General features: G+C 42.5%; 1 protein-coding gene across 5 annotated transcripts in view; it reads left to right on the top strand.

The window, feature by feature from the left end:
* The first annotated feature begins 1,136 nt into the window (after positions 1-1,136).
* Positions 1,137-15,974, top strand: part of LOC133061815 (adhesion G protein-coupled receptor E2-like) — a 41,447-nt gene continuing 26,609 nt past the window's right edge. For 3 of the 5 annotated variants that reach the window (XM_061150041.1, XM_061150042.1, XM_061150040.1), the window contains exons 1-9: positions 1,137-1,250; positions 4,363-4,416; positions 4,950-5,069; positions 7,986-8,123; positions 9,539-9,592; positions 9,882-10,016; positions 12,417-12,463; positions 12,554-12,631; positions 13,048-13,225. In XM_061150041.1, the coding sequence (XP_061006024.1) occupies positions 1,184-1,250; positions 4,363-4,416; positions 4,950-5,069; positions 7,986-8,123; positions 9,539-9,592; positions 9,882-10,016; positions 12,417-12,463; positions 12,554-12,631; positions 13,048-13,225 (871 nt within the window). In that variant the 5' untranslated portion in view covers positions 1,137-1,183. The remainder of the gene's footprint in view (positions 1,251-4,362; positions 4,417-4,949; positions 5,070-7,985; positions 8,124-9,538; positions 9,593-9,881; positions 10,017-12,416; positions 12,464-12,553; positions 12,632-13,047; positions 13,226-15,974) is intronic. The other 2 variants (XM_061150043.1, XM_061150044.1) reach the window with 2 other exon arrangements.

Genomic DNA, 15,974 nt, shown 5'->3' on the forward strand with positions numbered 1-15,974 from the left:
AATCACTACAGATGGTGATTGCAGCCATGAAATTAAAAGACACTTGCTCCTTGGAAGGAAAGTTATGACCAACCTCGACAGCATGTTTAAAAGCAGAGACATTCCTTTGCCAAGAAAGGTCTGTCTAGTCAAGGTTATGGTTTTTCCAGTGGTCATGTATGAATGTGAGAGCTGGACTGTAAAAAAAAGCTGAGTGCAGAAGAATTGATGCTTTTGAACTGTGGTGTTGGAGAAGACTCTTGAGAGTCCCTTGGACTGCAAGGAGATCCAACCAGCCTATCCTAAAGGAGATCAATCCTGGGTATTCATTGGAAGGACTGATTTTGAAGCTGAAACCCCAATACTTTGGTCACCTGATGCGAAGAGCTGATTCATTGGACAAGACCCTGATGCTGGGAAAGATTGAGGGCAAGAGGAGAAGGGGACAACAGAGAATGAGATGGTTGGATGGCATCATCGACTCGCTGGACATGGGTTTGCGTGGACTCCAGGAGTTGGTGATGGACAGGGAGGCCTGGCGTGCTGCAGTTCGTGAGGTCGCAGAGAGTTGGACACTACTGAGTGACTGAACTGAACTGAACTGATACCAAAAATTTCAAAAACCACCTTCAGTGAGTATTTCAGTACAAATACTATGTGAAAGTTGCTCAGTCGTGTCCCACTCTTTGCGACCCCATGGACTATGCAGTTCATGGAATTCTCCAGGCCAGAAAACTGGAGTAGGTAGGCTTTCCCTTCTCCAGTGGATCTTCCCAACCCAAGAATCGAACCAGGGTCTCCTACATTGCAGGCAGATTCTTTACCAGCTGAACCACACTCAGTTCAGTTCAGTTCAGTCGCTCAGTTCAGTCGCTGAACCACAAGGGAAGCCCAAATACCAATTCAGTATAAATACCATGCACATAGTTTAAAAATAGAACTGCAGTTTCTAAGAAGTTAACTCAAGTGGGTTGCCATTTCCTTCTCCAGGGGATCTTCCCAACTCATGGATCGAACTGGGGTCTCCCATATTCCAGGCAGATGCTGTAACTTCTGAGCCACCAGGGAAGTCCCCAAAGTTAACCATAGGGCAGATTAAAAGGGAAGAAAGAATCCAGATCAGCATTTTCCTCAGTCAGCTTCTTCAAAGTGCAAGTGACACTTAAAACAAGAAGTCTTTTCAACACACACAGACCAAGATCAGATGTCTTCCGTGGCTGGGCTTGCTGGTCTCTACATCATGAAAAACGGCTATCTAAGGTTGCTTCCAGGTGTGTAGAATTATAACATGGGATATAGACAAATAAAGCTGTTTGGGGACTCTATCCAGTCTGTGAATATTCTCTTCTTTCTTTCATCCTTGATATTTAACTTGCTTTCCTGCTATCTCTATAAGGGATAGAGAAGTAGAAATTTTAAGGATATTAGCACATTGATAGTAAGTTCCAAAGGAGAAAACTGGTGAAACTTACTTTGAGGCAAATTGGGGACTTAAAGATTTCTCATTTTGCCACCTGTATTAGTCCAGGTTTTCCTGAGAAACAGAATTCACTGGAATGTTTATAGAGAAGGAAAGAGAAAGGGATTTATTGAAGGAACTGGTTCGTGGGACTGCGGAGGTTGGAAAGTTCAGAATCTACAGGACAGGGAGGCAGGCTGGAAACCCTGGGAAGACCTAATGCTGCTTCTCAAGTCCAAATGCAATTCCGGAAGAATTCTCTCTTCCTCAGTGAGGTCAGTCTTTCTACTCTAAGGTTTTCAACTGTATGAAAAAGGATCACATATATAATGGGGAGTAATCTGCTTTACTCAAAGTCTGTTGATTTAAATGGGTGTGTGCATGCATGTTTAGTCGCAAAGTCATCTCAGATTCTTTAGGACCCAATGGACTGTAATCCACCAGGCTTCTCTGTACATGGGATTTCCCAGACAAAAATACTGGAGCAAGTTGCTAATTTCTTCTCCAGGGGATCTTCCCAGCCCAGGGATTGAGCCTGCATCTCCTGCTAGGCAGGCAGATTCTTTATCACTAAGTGACCTGGGAAGCCCTGATTTAAATGTTAATCTCATTTTTAAAAAGCAAAACAAAACTCCACAGCAGCATCTAGACTAGTGTCTGACAAAATATATGGGTACTATGGCTGAGACAAGCCTGATAAACTTTCTTTTTCTGTTTCAGAAGAGTAGAAAACCAACCTATTTGAAAGTTCTAATGGCATAAGAAAAACACCATTACTTATTCTATAGGCTTTATGTGGGATGGAATGATTTGAAGGAAACCACTCCAGTATTCTTGCCTGGAAAATTCCATGGACAGAGGAGCCTAATGGGCTGCAGCCTATGGGGAGGCAAAGAATGAGACACAACTGAGCAACTAACACTTTCAATAGTGAATTGGTGAAAAATCAGTATCAGGAAGGTCAGCTTAATTCTGATGAATCTTTATTGTCTTCACTGTTTAGAATAATACCTGTTACCTAGTAAGTCAAGTGTTCCTTATATGTTGTCCTCATTGTTTGTAAATTGTTTCCTGGTGTTTATGAGAATGGCCATAGTTCTTATCTTCTGACATGTGGAACATGACTTTCTTAATGCTGGGCACATTTGGGGAAAATTCTGTGCAGACTCACAGATCATAAAAAATATTCATAGGGTTCACTGGCTCACATGGATAAGATGACAGACTCTAATACGTGGTCCATATACTGCCTATAAGAGTAAATTTTATCTTTGCACCCATAGTTATTTTCTTTTTTATTCATTTTTTAAAAACTTTTATTTTGTATTGGTGTGTAGCCAATTAGGGGCTTCCCAGGTAGCACAGATGGTAAAGAACCTGCCTACCAATGCAGGAGACATAATGAGATGTGGCTTCGATCTCTGGGTCAAGAAAATCCTCTGGAGAAGGTAATGGCAACCCACTCCTGTATCTTTGTCTGGAGAATTTCATGGACAAAGAAGCCTGGCAGGCTTCAGTCCATGGGGTTGCAAATAGTAAGACAGGACTGAGCAATGAACACACACACACACACACACATGTCCAATTAATAATGTTGTGATAGCTTCAGGTGAACACTGAAGGGACTCGGCCATGCATGCACATGTATCCATTCTCCCCCAAACTCCCTCCCATCCAGATTGCCACATAACATTGAGCAGAGTTCCCTGTGCTGTGCAGTAGGTCCTTGTTAATTATACATTTTAAATATAGCAGTGTGTACAGGTCCATCCCCAGCTCCCTAACTATCCCCTCCCTCCATTCTTCCCCCCTGGCAACCATAAGTTCATTCTCTATGTCTATGAGACTCTTTCTGTTTTGCAAGTAAGTTAATTTGTATTATTTCTGTTCAGATTCCACATATAAGGGTTCTTTTCATAACAGAAAACTTGATCAGTAACTCATTTTCTCAGGCCAAACTGGGAGATCAAGAAAAAAGGCTGTGCTCTTGATACACTATAGCAGGACCAGGAGTTCACTTGGAAGGAACCATAGAAGTCATTGGACTTCTCTCGTGGCTCAGATGGTAAAGAATCTGCTGAAATGCAGGAGACCCAGATTTGATCCCTGGGTGGGGAAGATCCCCTGGAGAAAGGAATGGCTACCTACTCCAGTCTTCTTGCCTGGAGAATTCCATGGACAGAAGAGTCACCTGGTGGGCTAAAGTCCTTGGGATCAAAAAGAGTCAGACATGACTGAGCCACTAACTCTTTCAGTTTCATAGAATTTATTGGTGCTATATGTGGAGAGGCCATTTAACAAGGTGATAGTGAGTCCACCTTAGTTCTTCTACCTTAGAAGTTGCCTTAGTTCTTACTTCTCACATGCTCTAAACTCCCTGTCTCCTGATTCAAGGGCTCCATGCCCTTCTGATGTAATTGTGAGCTAGGGTACCAACTCAGGGCTGTTTCACTTCTACTACCCAAACTCATCTGTGTCAGGTATGTTAAATGTGAAGACAGATCCTGAAAGAGAAATCTTCAGAGCAGATTTCTGCCATTATCAGAGAACCAAGAATCTAGGTACACCAATCTAAAGAACTTTCTCCTCCACAATTTAACACTTCCACTGGAAGAGGTTGGAATTTCAAAGATGTGTTGCTGACATCAGCTCTCAGTCTACGTATTGCCTGTCCTTTAACTGTAGCACCTGATTCTCCATGAGGACTGTGTCCATTGCTGACTGACTCCTCAGGGAGATCCAAGACTCGGAGGTGAAAGGCTGAGTTCTCAATTCTGAGTACAATAGCAGAGAATATGAGATGCCACTGGAAAGCTGAAGGATACAGGGCCCAGAAGCACATCCCCAGGAGGCAAAGGCTATGGGGACAGGGGGTGAAATTGAGTGTGACTCTACTCGGTCATCTTCCTGTTTCTCTGCCCCAGGATTCTTGATTCTGCTGTTTTTGCCATCAGAAGCCACATCCTTGAACAAGAAACGTAAGTGTGCTCAGCCAGCCCCATTAGTGACATAAGCTGTGGAGCACCTGCTGGGGTCTGTGTCCTCTTACCAACAAAGGAACAAGAAAGTAGGCTTACCCTGAATGTAAGGTTCAGACACAGTTTTCTGAATGTAAGAGAAGCTATTCCTCCCCACTCCAACATGCCCAGAAGTTTTTGTCTCTTCCTATTCCAAGAGAGGGCTTCCCAGGTGACTCAGTGGTAAAGAATGTGCCTGCCAAATCAAGAGACACAGGTTTAGTTCCTGGATCATGAAGATCCCCTGGAGGAGGAAAATGGCAATTCACTCCAGCATTCTTGCCTGGAGAATCCCCTGGAGCTTGGTGGGCTAAAGTCCACGGGGTCACAAATCGTCAGACATGACTTAGTGACTAAACAACAATAACTTCTAATGGAAGCCATCCCATCCATTCCTTCCCTTCCTCTACTCCTAGACCACCAGCTTGAAGCAGGCTTTGTTCCTCCTTGACCTTCTGACTGAGTCTCCATCCCCACTGCTTCTTCCCTCACAGCCTGTGCTTGGTGGTGCGATCCAAACCCCCCATGCATCAACATCGATGCCTGCCGCTGCATTCCTGGATTCAGTTCTGCAACTGAGGACAGCTCCACCAGCCCCTTGAAGAGTTGCCATGGTACAGAGCCTTGGGGTGGTGGAAATGCTCAGACAGATTTGGGGAGACACTGTGGTACATCTATAGCATTCAGCTCTGAATGCAGCTCAGAAGCACTTTGTTGAGAATAAGAAAGGAGACACTTTAAGAAAGCATGAAGGAAGTGGGCAGTCCCAGAGGGGCTGCAAATTTAATTGATACCAACATTGGAAAAAAGTCCTTTCCTCCACATCATCACTAACTCTTGTTCTTTCTTGTCTTTTTGATAATAGTTATTCTAACAAGTGTGAGGTGATATCTGATTCTGGTTTTGATTTCCATTTCATTGATTGGTGATGTTGAACACCTTTTAATGTACCTGTTGGCCATTTGGTAGTCTTCTATGGAAAAATGTCTATTCAGGTCATCTTCCCATTTTTTACTTAATCACTTTGTTTGGTTCTTTTTTTGCTATTGAGTCATATGAGTTCTTTATATATTTTGGATATTAACCCCTTATGTATGTATGATTTGTAAATATTATCTGATGTTGTAGATTTTCTTTTCATTTTTTTTTGATAGATTCCTTTGCTATACAGTCTTCCCTGTTAGCTCAGTTGGTAAAGAATCTGCCTGCAAATCAAGAGGCCCTGGTTCAGTTCCTGAATTGGGAAGATCCTCTGGAGAAGGGATAGGCTACCCACTCCAAAATTCTTGTGCTTCCCTTGTGACTCAGCTGGTAAAGAATCTGCCTGCAATGTGGGAGACCTGGATTCGATCCTTGGGTGGGGAACAGCTACCCACTCCAGTATTCTGGCCTGGAGATTTCCATGGGTTGTATAGTCCTGGGGGTGGGACACGACTGAGTGATTTCACCTCATTTTGCTGTACAGAGCTGTGTAGTTTGATGGAGTCCCACCTCTCTAGTCTGCTTTTGTTGCTTTGTTTTTGCTGTCAAATCCAAAAAAAAAAAAAAAGTTATTGCCAAGACCAATGTCAAGGAGCTTATACAGTATGGTTTTTTCTATGAATTTTATGATTTCAAGGTAGCCTGATTTTTGTAATTAGCAAATTCAGGCTCAAAGAGATTGAGTGATGTCCAAAGTTATATAAAGTAGTAGAAACAGACCATATCTAAAGTCAAGGAGTTTTTAGTCTTCAACAAAATAGAACCACAAAAGGAAATTATTAAACATAAAGTTAAGATGAAAACTTTTGTTATGGGCATTTTACTGCAATTTTTTTAAAATGAGAGGAAAGAAAATTATATGATTTTTCATCAAGAAATACTCTTCATCTACTCAAAATAGTCTGAGTTATTGGTAATAAAATAAATTATTCCTAGCATATTTGAAACAAGGAGTAAAAAATTTTAAAAACCCTACAATATTCTAGGATACTAGACTTCTGGATGATTCCCCCCCCCCCTTTTTTTTTAACTTTTTCTCTGTTTTCTATGTATCCATGTATTATTTAAAATTTGGGAGAAAGTAAATTTTATCAAAGAGAGGAAAAGATGCTGAGATTACTGCACAGCCCTTGCTTGACCCTGGAAGTATACAAAAGATTCCTTTGTGCACTTGCATATGTCTGTCTCAGGGAGATATGCAGACTCTTAAATGTAGAAAGGAAATCTGGCTGTTGTTGTAACTGGATTTCAGCTGCTTCCTTGGACCACACTAGTCAGGTTGAGGAATCTCCCATCCTCATGTCTTCCCCTTCCAGTACTCATTCCCACATGCACCCACTCCACACTTTCCTATCCCTCAGCCTTTAATATGGGTCTCCAGCTATTGCTGTCATCTGAGAGAAGGAAATCTCAGTGACCAGATAGGGGCTGAACAAGAATTCCTCAGCTGTGCATCCCTCCCCCTTCCATTCATATCCTTATGTTAATACTACTCACAGCCTGGACCTGGGGCCTTAGAAGGGAACATCAATAGTCTAGATGAGAAACTCTGACCTGGGAAAGACCAGTTGTCTACCCTGACTGATCATGACCCTGTGAGTCCTTCCAGGCTCTAAACATCTTTGGCCCCTGACTGGAAGGATCTCATACACGTGAAAGGGCCAAACATTCTATTCCTGCATTTTTACTAAGTTGCTGTTGTTCTTAGCATTGGTGTCCAGAACTTGCTCTATGGTTCCCTGACCTATTCTAAGGGGACCTAGCTCATGGGCAACTTCCTTCCTAAGTTTAGGAACAGGGAGAGGTAAAATGCCAGAGAACACCTGCAGTGACTCAGCTGTGAGCTGCTTCCTCTTTCCCATGCATAACAGACTCTGATAAAATGGGATTTCTACAGAAGTGGAGAGAGAAAATCTCCCCTAGAGACATCCTGGGGCATCTCGAGAAGTCTTAACATTGAGAGCTGGGGGAGTGCCTGATAAAGATTGTGGGGTGTACTAGGGCTGCTGTGACTAAAGTGGAGGTGGAGGGGATCAATGGGTAGGAGCCTGATCACCTAGCCCTAACCTCAGCTGTAAATGATGGATATCACTCTGGACAATCCTCCAGCCATGACTGCCTCCATTTCCTCAGCATCGTGGGAAGCCTTCAGTGTCACTGTCACTCACAGTTGGGAATGACTGGAGCTCACATGCATGTCTCTGATGATGCAAACAGCAACAAAGAGAATTGTCTGGAACCAAGTCATTTTTTCTGTCCACCCCAAAAGGCCTGCAGTGGGGATGCAGACCTCCTTCCAGTCCCCATATGACACAGCAGAGTGTTTTAATCAAGGTACGTGCAGATCCAGTCAGAGAGCAGGGGTGAGCAGAACACTAAGCCAGCTTTCGGGAGCAACTGGTGCTCGTTCGGCCTAACCCTACAAGAGCTAATGAGGAGCTGAGTCAGTTCAGTCCTTGTGTCAAGATCAGGATGGAGGTGAGGGCCATGTGAATTCACAATGGAATTCATACATTTCAGAGGTGACCTTTTGTCCTGTTGTATTCCAGACATCAACAAGTGTGAATCATCATGGAACGAGTCCTATGAAATATACGAAGACTGCCAGAACAACACAGTCCAATGCATAGGAATCACAACTCTTTCTCAAAAAGAATTTGAGAATGAGTGTACTAAGAAAATGACTGGTAAGAAGGAACCCATTTCTTTGATTTCCTCATTCATTAAGTTTGGCCACTTATTCCAGGCCACACAGGTCTGTTCTTAGCACCTACTGGTATCCCCTCTCTCTCCAAACCCCAAGGGTCAGAACCCCACACAGAGTGTCATTTCTGCAATATTTGATGCCCCCTTGACACTTGGCATCTTATCTTATTAAAGTAAAGAGAGGAGTGGTATTCAAGACATTTCAGGAGTTGACATCCAGTGCAAGGAGTCCCAGGGCACTATCTGTATTCTTCATCATTAATTGCCAAGATGAGACCTTTCTCACCTGGATCCCATACAGGTTTGGGCAAGCTAGGGGTCCTTTCAGACTCTCCTGAAATGATGGACCTGAGAACTCTGTCTAGAAATGTAGGAAGGGGGATATTCAAGGGTGGTCCCATCTTCCCCAGCCAGCCCTGCCCCTGGATAACCTTACCCAGTTCCTTGGCTACTCAGTCTTTGTCTGTTTCACTATGCAAGTATCCACCATGCCCCTAACCAATAATTTCGATTAACGAGCCTATGGGAAACTCAAATGCCTGGGACCTGGGAGGATGTTATGTCAGAATGGGTGGGTGACATGAACCACACCACATATACTCAAAGTGGCTCCCGTCTAGCACAGATGGAAAGGGAGAGTGTCACTGGACTTCATTGTCGTAGCCCGACTCTCTACTTAGGAAGTCAACAAAGGCCCCACATTGACTCAGACCACTTGAGCCTTGTGCAGAAGGAGCCCACAAGTTTGCATCCTTCATTGGATGCCCAGGGCCAAGAAGACAGAAACACCAGCAACTCCTCATCCATCACCACCTGCTTCCTTCTTCAGCCACCCAGCCCTCACACAAAGCTGGCCTCACTCAGATGATGAGTCTTATCATTTCATTTCAGTTTGGAAAATGCCTTCCAGGGGTACAGGAAATGGATCCTCACAGCACCAAGCCTGCATGGCTGGAAGTAGACCCCCGTTGTACCCCCAGTCTGGTCCGCAATGTCCAGGAGCCTCTGGCCTGTCTGGCATCATCTTTATACTCCTCACCCCTTCCTGAAAGCTTATTGTGGGTCCTGACTCAGGGATGGGTCTTGGACCAGCTTCATGGAGCTAGAGTATGAGCTAACATGGATGGGAGAGCACTATTCTTTCTACTAACATATAGTACATGAGGTTCCACAGGGGCTGTGTCTATCAGTGACTGATCCCTCGAGAGGCCTGAGAAATGGAGAGAATGTGTTGATTCCTTGATTCCAAGTAAAGTACAGGAGCCTCAGGAATGTTGCTGAGAGTGATGGGCTATAGAGCCAGAGCCATCCAATAAGAAGGCAAAGGCCGTGGGGATAGCGGTTGCAATTAGAGCTCAACTCTCCCCTCTTTGTCATCTCTGTCTTTCTGCCACAGAACTCGAACTACTACTGCTGGAGACAATAAACACTGCAGCCCAGAAGCTTAGAAGTGAGTCTCTGCCCCCAGCTCCATTGGTGACATAAGCTGGAGAGTGTTTGCCGTGGTCTGGGTCCTCTCACCAATAAAATGGGGAAAGGAGGTTTATTCTGCAAAAGTATCCTCTAAGGATACTAACAGCTGTTACTCTTCCCCACTATGTCCAGAGTTTTCTGAGGCTTTTCACTTCAGATGGCAGCCATTCAACATTTTCCTCCCCTCCTCTACTTATCGGGTCTCTAGCATGCAGCTGAGTTTCTCGGTTTCTTGGGTCTTCTGACCATGATCTTCATCCGCACAGCCTCTATCACAACAAGTTGTGCTCAGTGGTGCCCTCCAAACTCCAAATGTGTTGATGCCAACACCTGTCGCTGCATTCCAGGATTCACGTCTTCAACTGGGGAAGTCATCACCAGCCACTCAGAGACTTGTGATGGTACAGAGGCTTGGGGGTGGCATTAACTTGCGGGTGGCATATGCTGGGGGATGGTATATAGAGATTGTGGGAGGACACAATGGGACCTCCAGAGCCCTCAGCCATGCGAGCAGCACAGAAGTATTTTAACAAGCATAACATAGAAGTGACAGCACAGGAAAGTATGAGGGGAGTGGGTTATCTTGTTTTCATGATTAGTTGGGAGAGGGCTGAGAGCCGACACAGCAGAGCTAGGCTACCTGGTGCAAAGTGTAGCTCGGACACAGGCTCTTTGATATTTAGGAAGTTGTTTTTCCTCTCTGTGCATTATTTGCTTGTCTGTAAACCAGAAGTAGTCATCATACCTATCCCATATAAATGAACTTAGATTTAATATTTACCTTAGTGAAGAAAAGCTAAAGTTTCAGTTCAGTTCCGTTCAGTCACTCAGTTGTGTCCAACTCTTTGTGACCCCATGAACCGCAGCACACCAGGCCTCCCTGTCCATCACCAACTCCCAAAGTCCACCCAAACCCATGTCCACTGAGTCAGTGATGCCATCCAACCACCTCATCCTCTGTCATCCCCTTCTCTTCCTACCCTCAATCTTTCCCAGAATCAGGGTCTTTTCCAATGAGTCAGTTCTTCACATCAAGTGGCCAAAGTATTGGAGTTTCAGCTTCAGCATCAGTCCTTCCAATGAACACCCAGGACTGATCTCCTTTAGGATGGACTGGTTGGATCTCCTCACAGTCCAAGGGACTCAAGAGTCTTCTCCAACACCACAGTTCAAAAGCATCAATTCTGCACTCAACTTCCTTTATAGTCCAACTCTCACATCAATACATGACTACTGGAAAAACCATAACCTTGACTAGACGGACCTTAGTGCAGAGAAAATTGTCAACATGTGAGAGCTATTATCGTCATTCACAATGTTACACTATTGTTATTTTTATGGCAAAAAGAAAGGTGGGAAATGAATGAACCAACAGAAGGAAAGAAACTCCCAGGAGGAAGCTCAGGCTCTCTCACTATCTCAAGCTCACCAGGAACTCCTCCTCATTGACCATTGTGGTTTCCCACATCAATCCTCACAGCAGACCCAGGATGCTAGCACACTTAGATTTTTTTTCCCCACCTTCTCCCAGTTTGCCCAACTATCATATTTTATTCTAGGAGTTTTACTTTTTCAGGGCAGAATCTATTTTTCAATAATCATATTTGGGCCCAAAGAGCTTAAGTTATGTATCCAAAGTCACACATTTAGTAGGGTCATAGAACCAAGATACAGATCTAAAACTTAGAGTTTATTTTCAACAATATAAGATCTTGAGGGAAGTTACATTGCTTAAAAAGTTAATAAGATGGTAAATTTTATGTTTTATGAATTTTACCACAATACTAAAAAGTAGGGGAGAATTATATGGTTTTTACAAGAAATAGTCCTTGTCTACTGATAAAAGATTTGATGGACATTTATTGCTACTAAAGAAAAGTATCCCTAATATGTGCAATATGATGAGAAAAAAAATTTGAAGAAATTTCCAGGGATCTGTGTAATGTCCATATGAGTTTTTTTCTTTCTTTCTTTTTGTTTTTCATGTTTTAAATTATCTTGTTTTCCAAGTATCCATGGGTTACTTAATATTGTTTATAAAAGTAGATTTTATCAGATTTTGTCATCAAGGAAGGTCTTTGACTGACATTTAGTCTTTCTGTCACTCTAGAGGTATTCCCAGAGTTTCCTTCATGCATTTGTATGTGTGTCTCATGAAGATTTGTAAACTGCTGAACACAGGGAAGAGATCAGGCTTCTAGTCCCAGCTCCTTCCTAGGAGCACACTTGTCAGGTTGAGGAATTCCCAACCCTCATATCCTCCCCTCCTCACACCCCATTTCCACTATCCTGCACTCAATTCCATCTCATCTCATCAACCTTTAAGACAGGTCTCCAGTGACTGCCACCATCTAAGAAGGCAGGAAGATGTCTCAATGCCCAGTTAGAGGTTGAACTTGAATCCCTCAGTTGTGCATCCCTCCTACATCTTATTCTGTCTTACTACAGACCCTCCACCTGGGTCTGAGGCCTTAGAAAGGAAACTCTTAGGTCCAGAGATGAGGACCCTTATCTGGAGGGACTAGATGGCTGCCCTGACTCATCATGATGTCATGAGTCCTCTGAAGCCATAAAGTCTTTGGTTCCCTACTTGGAATATACAGATCAAGCATTCTGTTCCTTCTTTTTGATTCATTCTTATGTTCATGGTTCTTCTCAAACTGTTACTCTGAGTAACCAAATATCCAAGGATTAATGTCTGGGATGGTACCTGGCCTGACCTGACCCCAGATCCTACTCACAACACACACACACACACAAATGCTGTCACCCCTAATGATCCATTGTACTCTTCCCTGCAGAGATCTCCATCCACACCTGGACCGCACCCTCAAGTATCAACAGCTCGGTGAGTGGCCCAGCAGACAACACATGAAAACCCTCCATATAGCCCACCTATCTCCCCCAAGTTCTAACCTCCTCATATTCCTCCTCCCAGACGCTCTCCTGCTTCTTCGACAGAGTCCAGAATCTTCTTGAAAGCATGGAGTCAGTCCCTGTCCAGGACACTATCCAGGTAAGGGTAGGACCCAGGGAGGCAGGTGGAGGCTTCCCACAGGTGCTGTGGGAAAATCTGGTCTGGGAGGAGATACCTCAACATAAGGGTGCACTGCTCTGAGGCCCTGCCTCTCCCAGGGTGGGTGGGAAGTGTAGACATATGTAGTCACTGTTAGACTCCCACGTGCACCTTCTAAAAACCTTTAATCTTGCAGCCCCTGAATATTGGGTTCATGTCATCCTTGGCATTCATGTACACGTTTGACCTCTGAATGGCTGGATTCCAGGGGCAAAGACCACCCAAAGGATCCCACCTGGCCCTGCCTTTATCACTCAAACAGTTTCCAAGCTCTGTTCTCTGTGAGTGAGTGGGTAATGTCTTCATACAACCTCTCAGGTGTGTGAGCTACTGGCTCTGTGTCCTTATCTCTGCAGAACCTCATACAGGGGGTGGATGAAATGCTGGAGGCCCCCCGGGACCTGGAAACCCTGCCCAGCTCAGAGCAGCACCTTGTGGCCTCTAACCTGCTCACTGGACTGGAAACGGTCTTGAGAGGACTGAGCAGGTCCCTGGACAATGAGTCACTGCACTTCAGTTCACCTTCAGGCACAGGTAATTACCTGGAACAGCCTCCAGGCTCCTGCTCTGCTCATTTCTGGTTCATTTCTTTTCCAACCTCACTAGAGCCCAGTGACCAGGGTTGTATTTCATGTTGATCTCATAAATAAAAACAAATTTTAAAAAATAAATAAATTATTGTGCTAAGCAAAACAATAAGACAGAGGAAGACAAATACCCTGGCTTCAGGTTCAGGTTGTGGAGTAGGCAATGGTAGGCAATGTAGGCAATGGTTCAGATGGTAGAGTCAGCCTGCAATGCAGGAGACCTGGGCTCAATCACTGAGTCAGGAAGATCCCCTGGAGAAGGGAATGGCAACCCACTCCAGTACTGTCGTCTGGAGAATCCCATGGATAGAGGAGCCTCACAGTCTACAGTCCATGGGTTGCAGAGTCAGACATGACTGAGCCACTAACACTTTCAAAAAACAATACAAACACCAAGGTCATCAACATAGAGAACAGATTGGTGATTGCCAGAGACCAGGATAGCAGTACAGAAAATGGTGCAAAGAAGTCAAAAGGTATAAGCTTCCAGTTAAAAATAAATAATGGGAATGTACAACATGGTAACTATAGTTAATAGTACTGTACTGTGTATTTTAAATTGCTATGATAGTACATCTTAAAAGGACTTACCACAGAAAAATTTGGAACTCGGTATGATGACAGATTTTAGCTAGCTTTTGTGGTGATCATTTTGCAATATATTCAAGTATGGAGTCACTATACCTGTCAATTATACCTCAATAAGAAAAACATAAATGAATAAAATTATATATAATATACACTTTCATTGTAAATAAATTATGAGCATAAAAACAATGCTAATGAAAAGTTTAAGACAAAATACAAATGTTTACAAAACAGAAATGTTTTAATTTGGAATAACATAATTTTCTCATGTTATCTGTCATGTAGGTATGATCTGTTTCAATTGAGTATTTGTTTTGCTTAGCACAATTATTTATTTATTTTTAAATTTTTATTCTTATTTATAGTAGTTTCAGGAGTAGAGCATAGTAATTTGGTATTTTTACAGAATACACTCCATTACAAGTTCTTACAGGACAATGGCTATATTCCTTATTCTAAACAATATATCCCTGTTGCTTATCTATTTTAAACATAGCGGTTTGCACTTATTAATCCCATAACTCTAACTTGCCCTTCCACCCTACCATCTTCCTTTTGGTAACCACTAGTTTCTTTTCAATATCAATAAATCTGTTTCTGTTTTGCATATCTTGGTTTATATTATTTTTATATTTCACATAGAAATTATATACAGTGTTTGTCTTTCTCTATCTGGCTTATTTCACTCAGCATAATACTCTCTAGGTCCATCTACAATGTTGCAAATGGCAGAATTTCATTCTTTGCTGTGGTAGATTAATATTCTATTCTACTTAATCACCACATCTTTTTATCCCATTCCTCCACTGACTGACACTAAGGTTCACAATTTTAATCAAAGTGTAAAATCTAGTAGCATTCAGTTCATCATAAGGTTGTGATCATCACCTCTATTTATAAAATAACTTCAAAATAAAATAAAATAAAATAAAAATAATAAAATAACTTCACCTCTCCAAAAGTAAAAACTGTAGCCACTGAACAAACACTCCTCAATCCTCTGTTCCCCTGGTCCCTGGCAACCACTGATTTGTTTTCTGTCTCTATGAATTTGCCCTGCTGGAAATTTTGTATAAATAGAATTAAAAGTATATGACCTGAATGTCTAGCTTCTCTCACCTAGCATAATGTTTCCAAGGTTTATCGATGTTGTAGCATGTATCAGTATTTCATTCTTTTATGGCTGAATAATAATGTATTGTACATGGATGTACCTCCTTTTGTTTATCCATTCATCCATTGGACATTTGGCTGGCTGCCACCTTTTGACTCTTGTGAACAATGCTACTATGAATGTGGTGTTTCGTTTCTGCCTGCACCTCACAGCATATGGGAAGTAGGATCTTAATTCCTTGACCAGAGACCAAAACTGTGTCTCTTGCATTGGAAGCACGGAGTTTTGGAAACACTGTACCCCCCGCGAAGTCCCTGTAGCACAAGTTTTGGTTTGAATAACTGTTGAATAAAGTTCTTTTGGGCACATAATAGGGTGTAAAATTGCTTGGTGATGTGGTAGTTCTATTTTCAATTTTTTGAGGAACCACCAAACTAGTTTTCCAAAGTGGCTATATCTTCATTTTACATTATCAACAGCAATGTGTGAGGGTTCCAATTTCCTCACCTTCAGCAACACAGTACTTCCATTTTGCTTTCTTTTTCTTGTAGCCATTCTAGTGTGTGTCAAGTGATATCTCATCATGGTTCTATCCGCATTTCCCTAGTGACTAAGATGTTGAACATCTATCTGTTCATGTCATTGTTGAATTTGTTGATATTTTATTGGAGAAACATCTACTTGAGTATTTTTCTTTCTTTTCAATTTCAATTTTTTACATTTGGTTGTTAAGCTGTAAGAGATCTTCATAGATCTTAATTTAGATCCTATGAGATATGTCTTTTCAAATATATTCTCCCATTCTGTAAATTACCTTTTCACATTTTTGTTGTCTTTTCACTTTAATGAATAAATATTTCCATTTTGATGAAGTCCATATAATCTTTTGGCACCATTTTGAATACTGTAGGTTGGCAGTAAGTTTTGAAATCAGAAATTGTAATGCCTCCAAATTTGTTTTTCACCTTTAAGATTGCTTTGTTTATCCAGGTCA

Source organism: Dama dama, chromosome 9, assembly GCF_033118175.1.
Source record: "Dama dama isolate Ldn47 chromosome 9, ASM3311817v1, whole genome shotgun sequence".
NCBI lineage: Eukaryota > Metazoa > Chordata > Mammalia > Artiodactyla > Cervidae > Dama > Dama dama.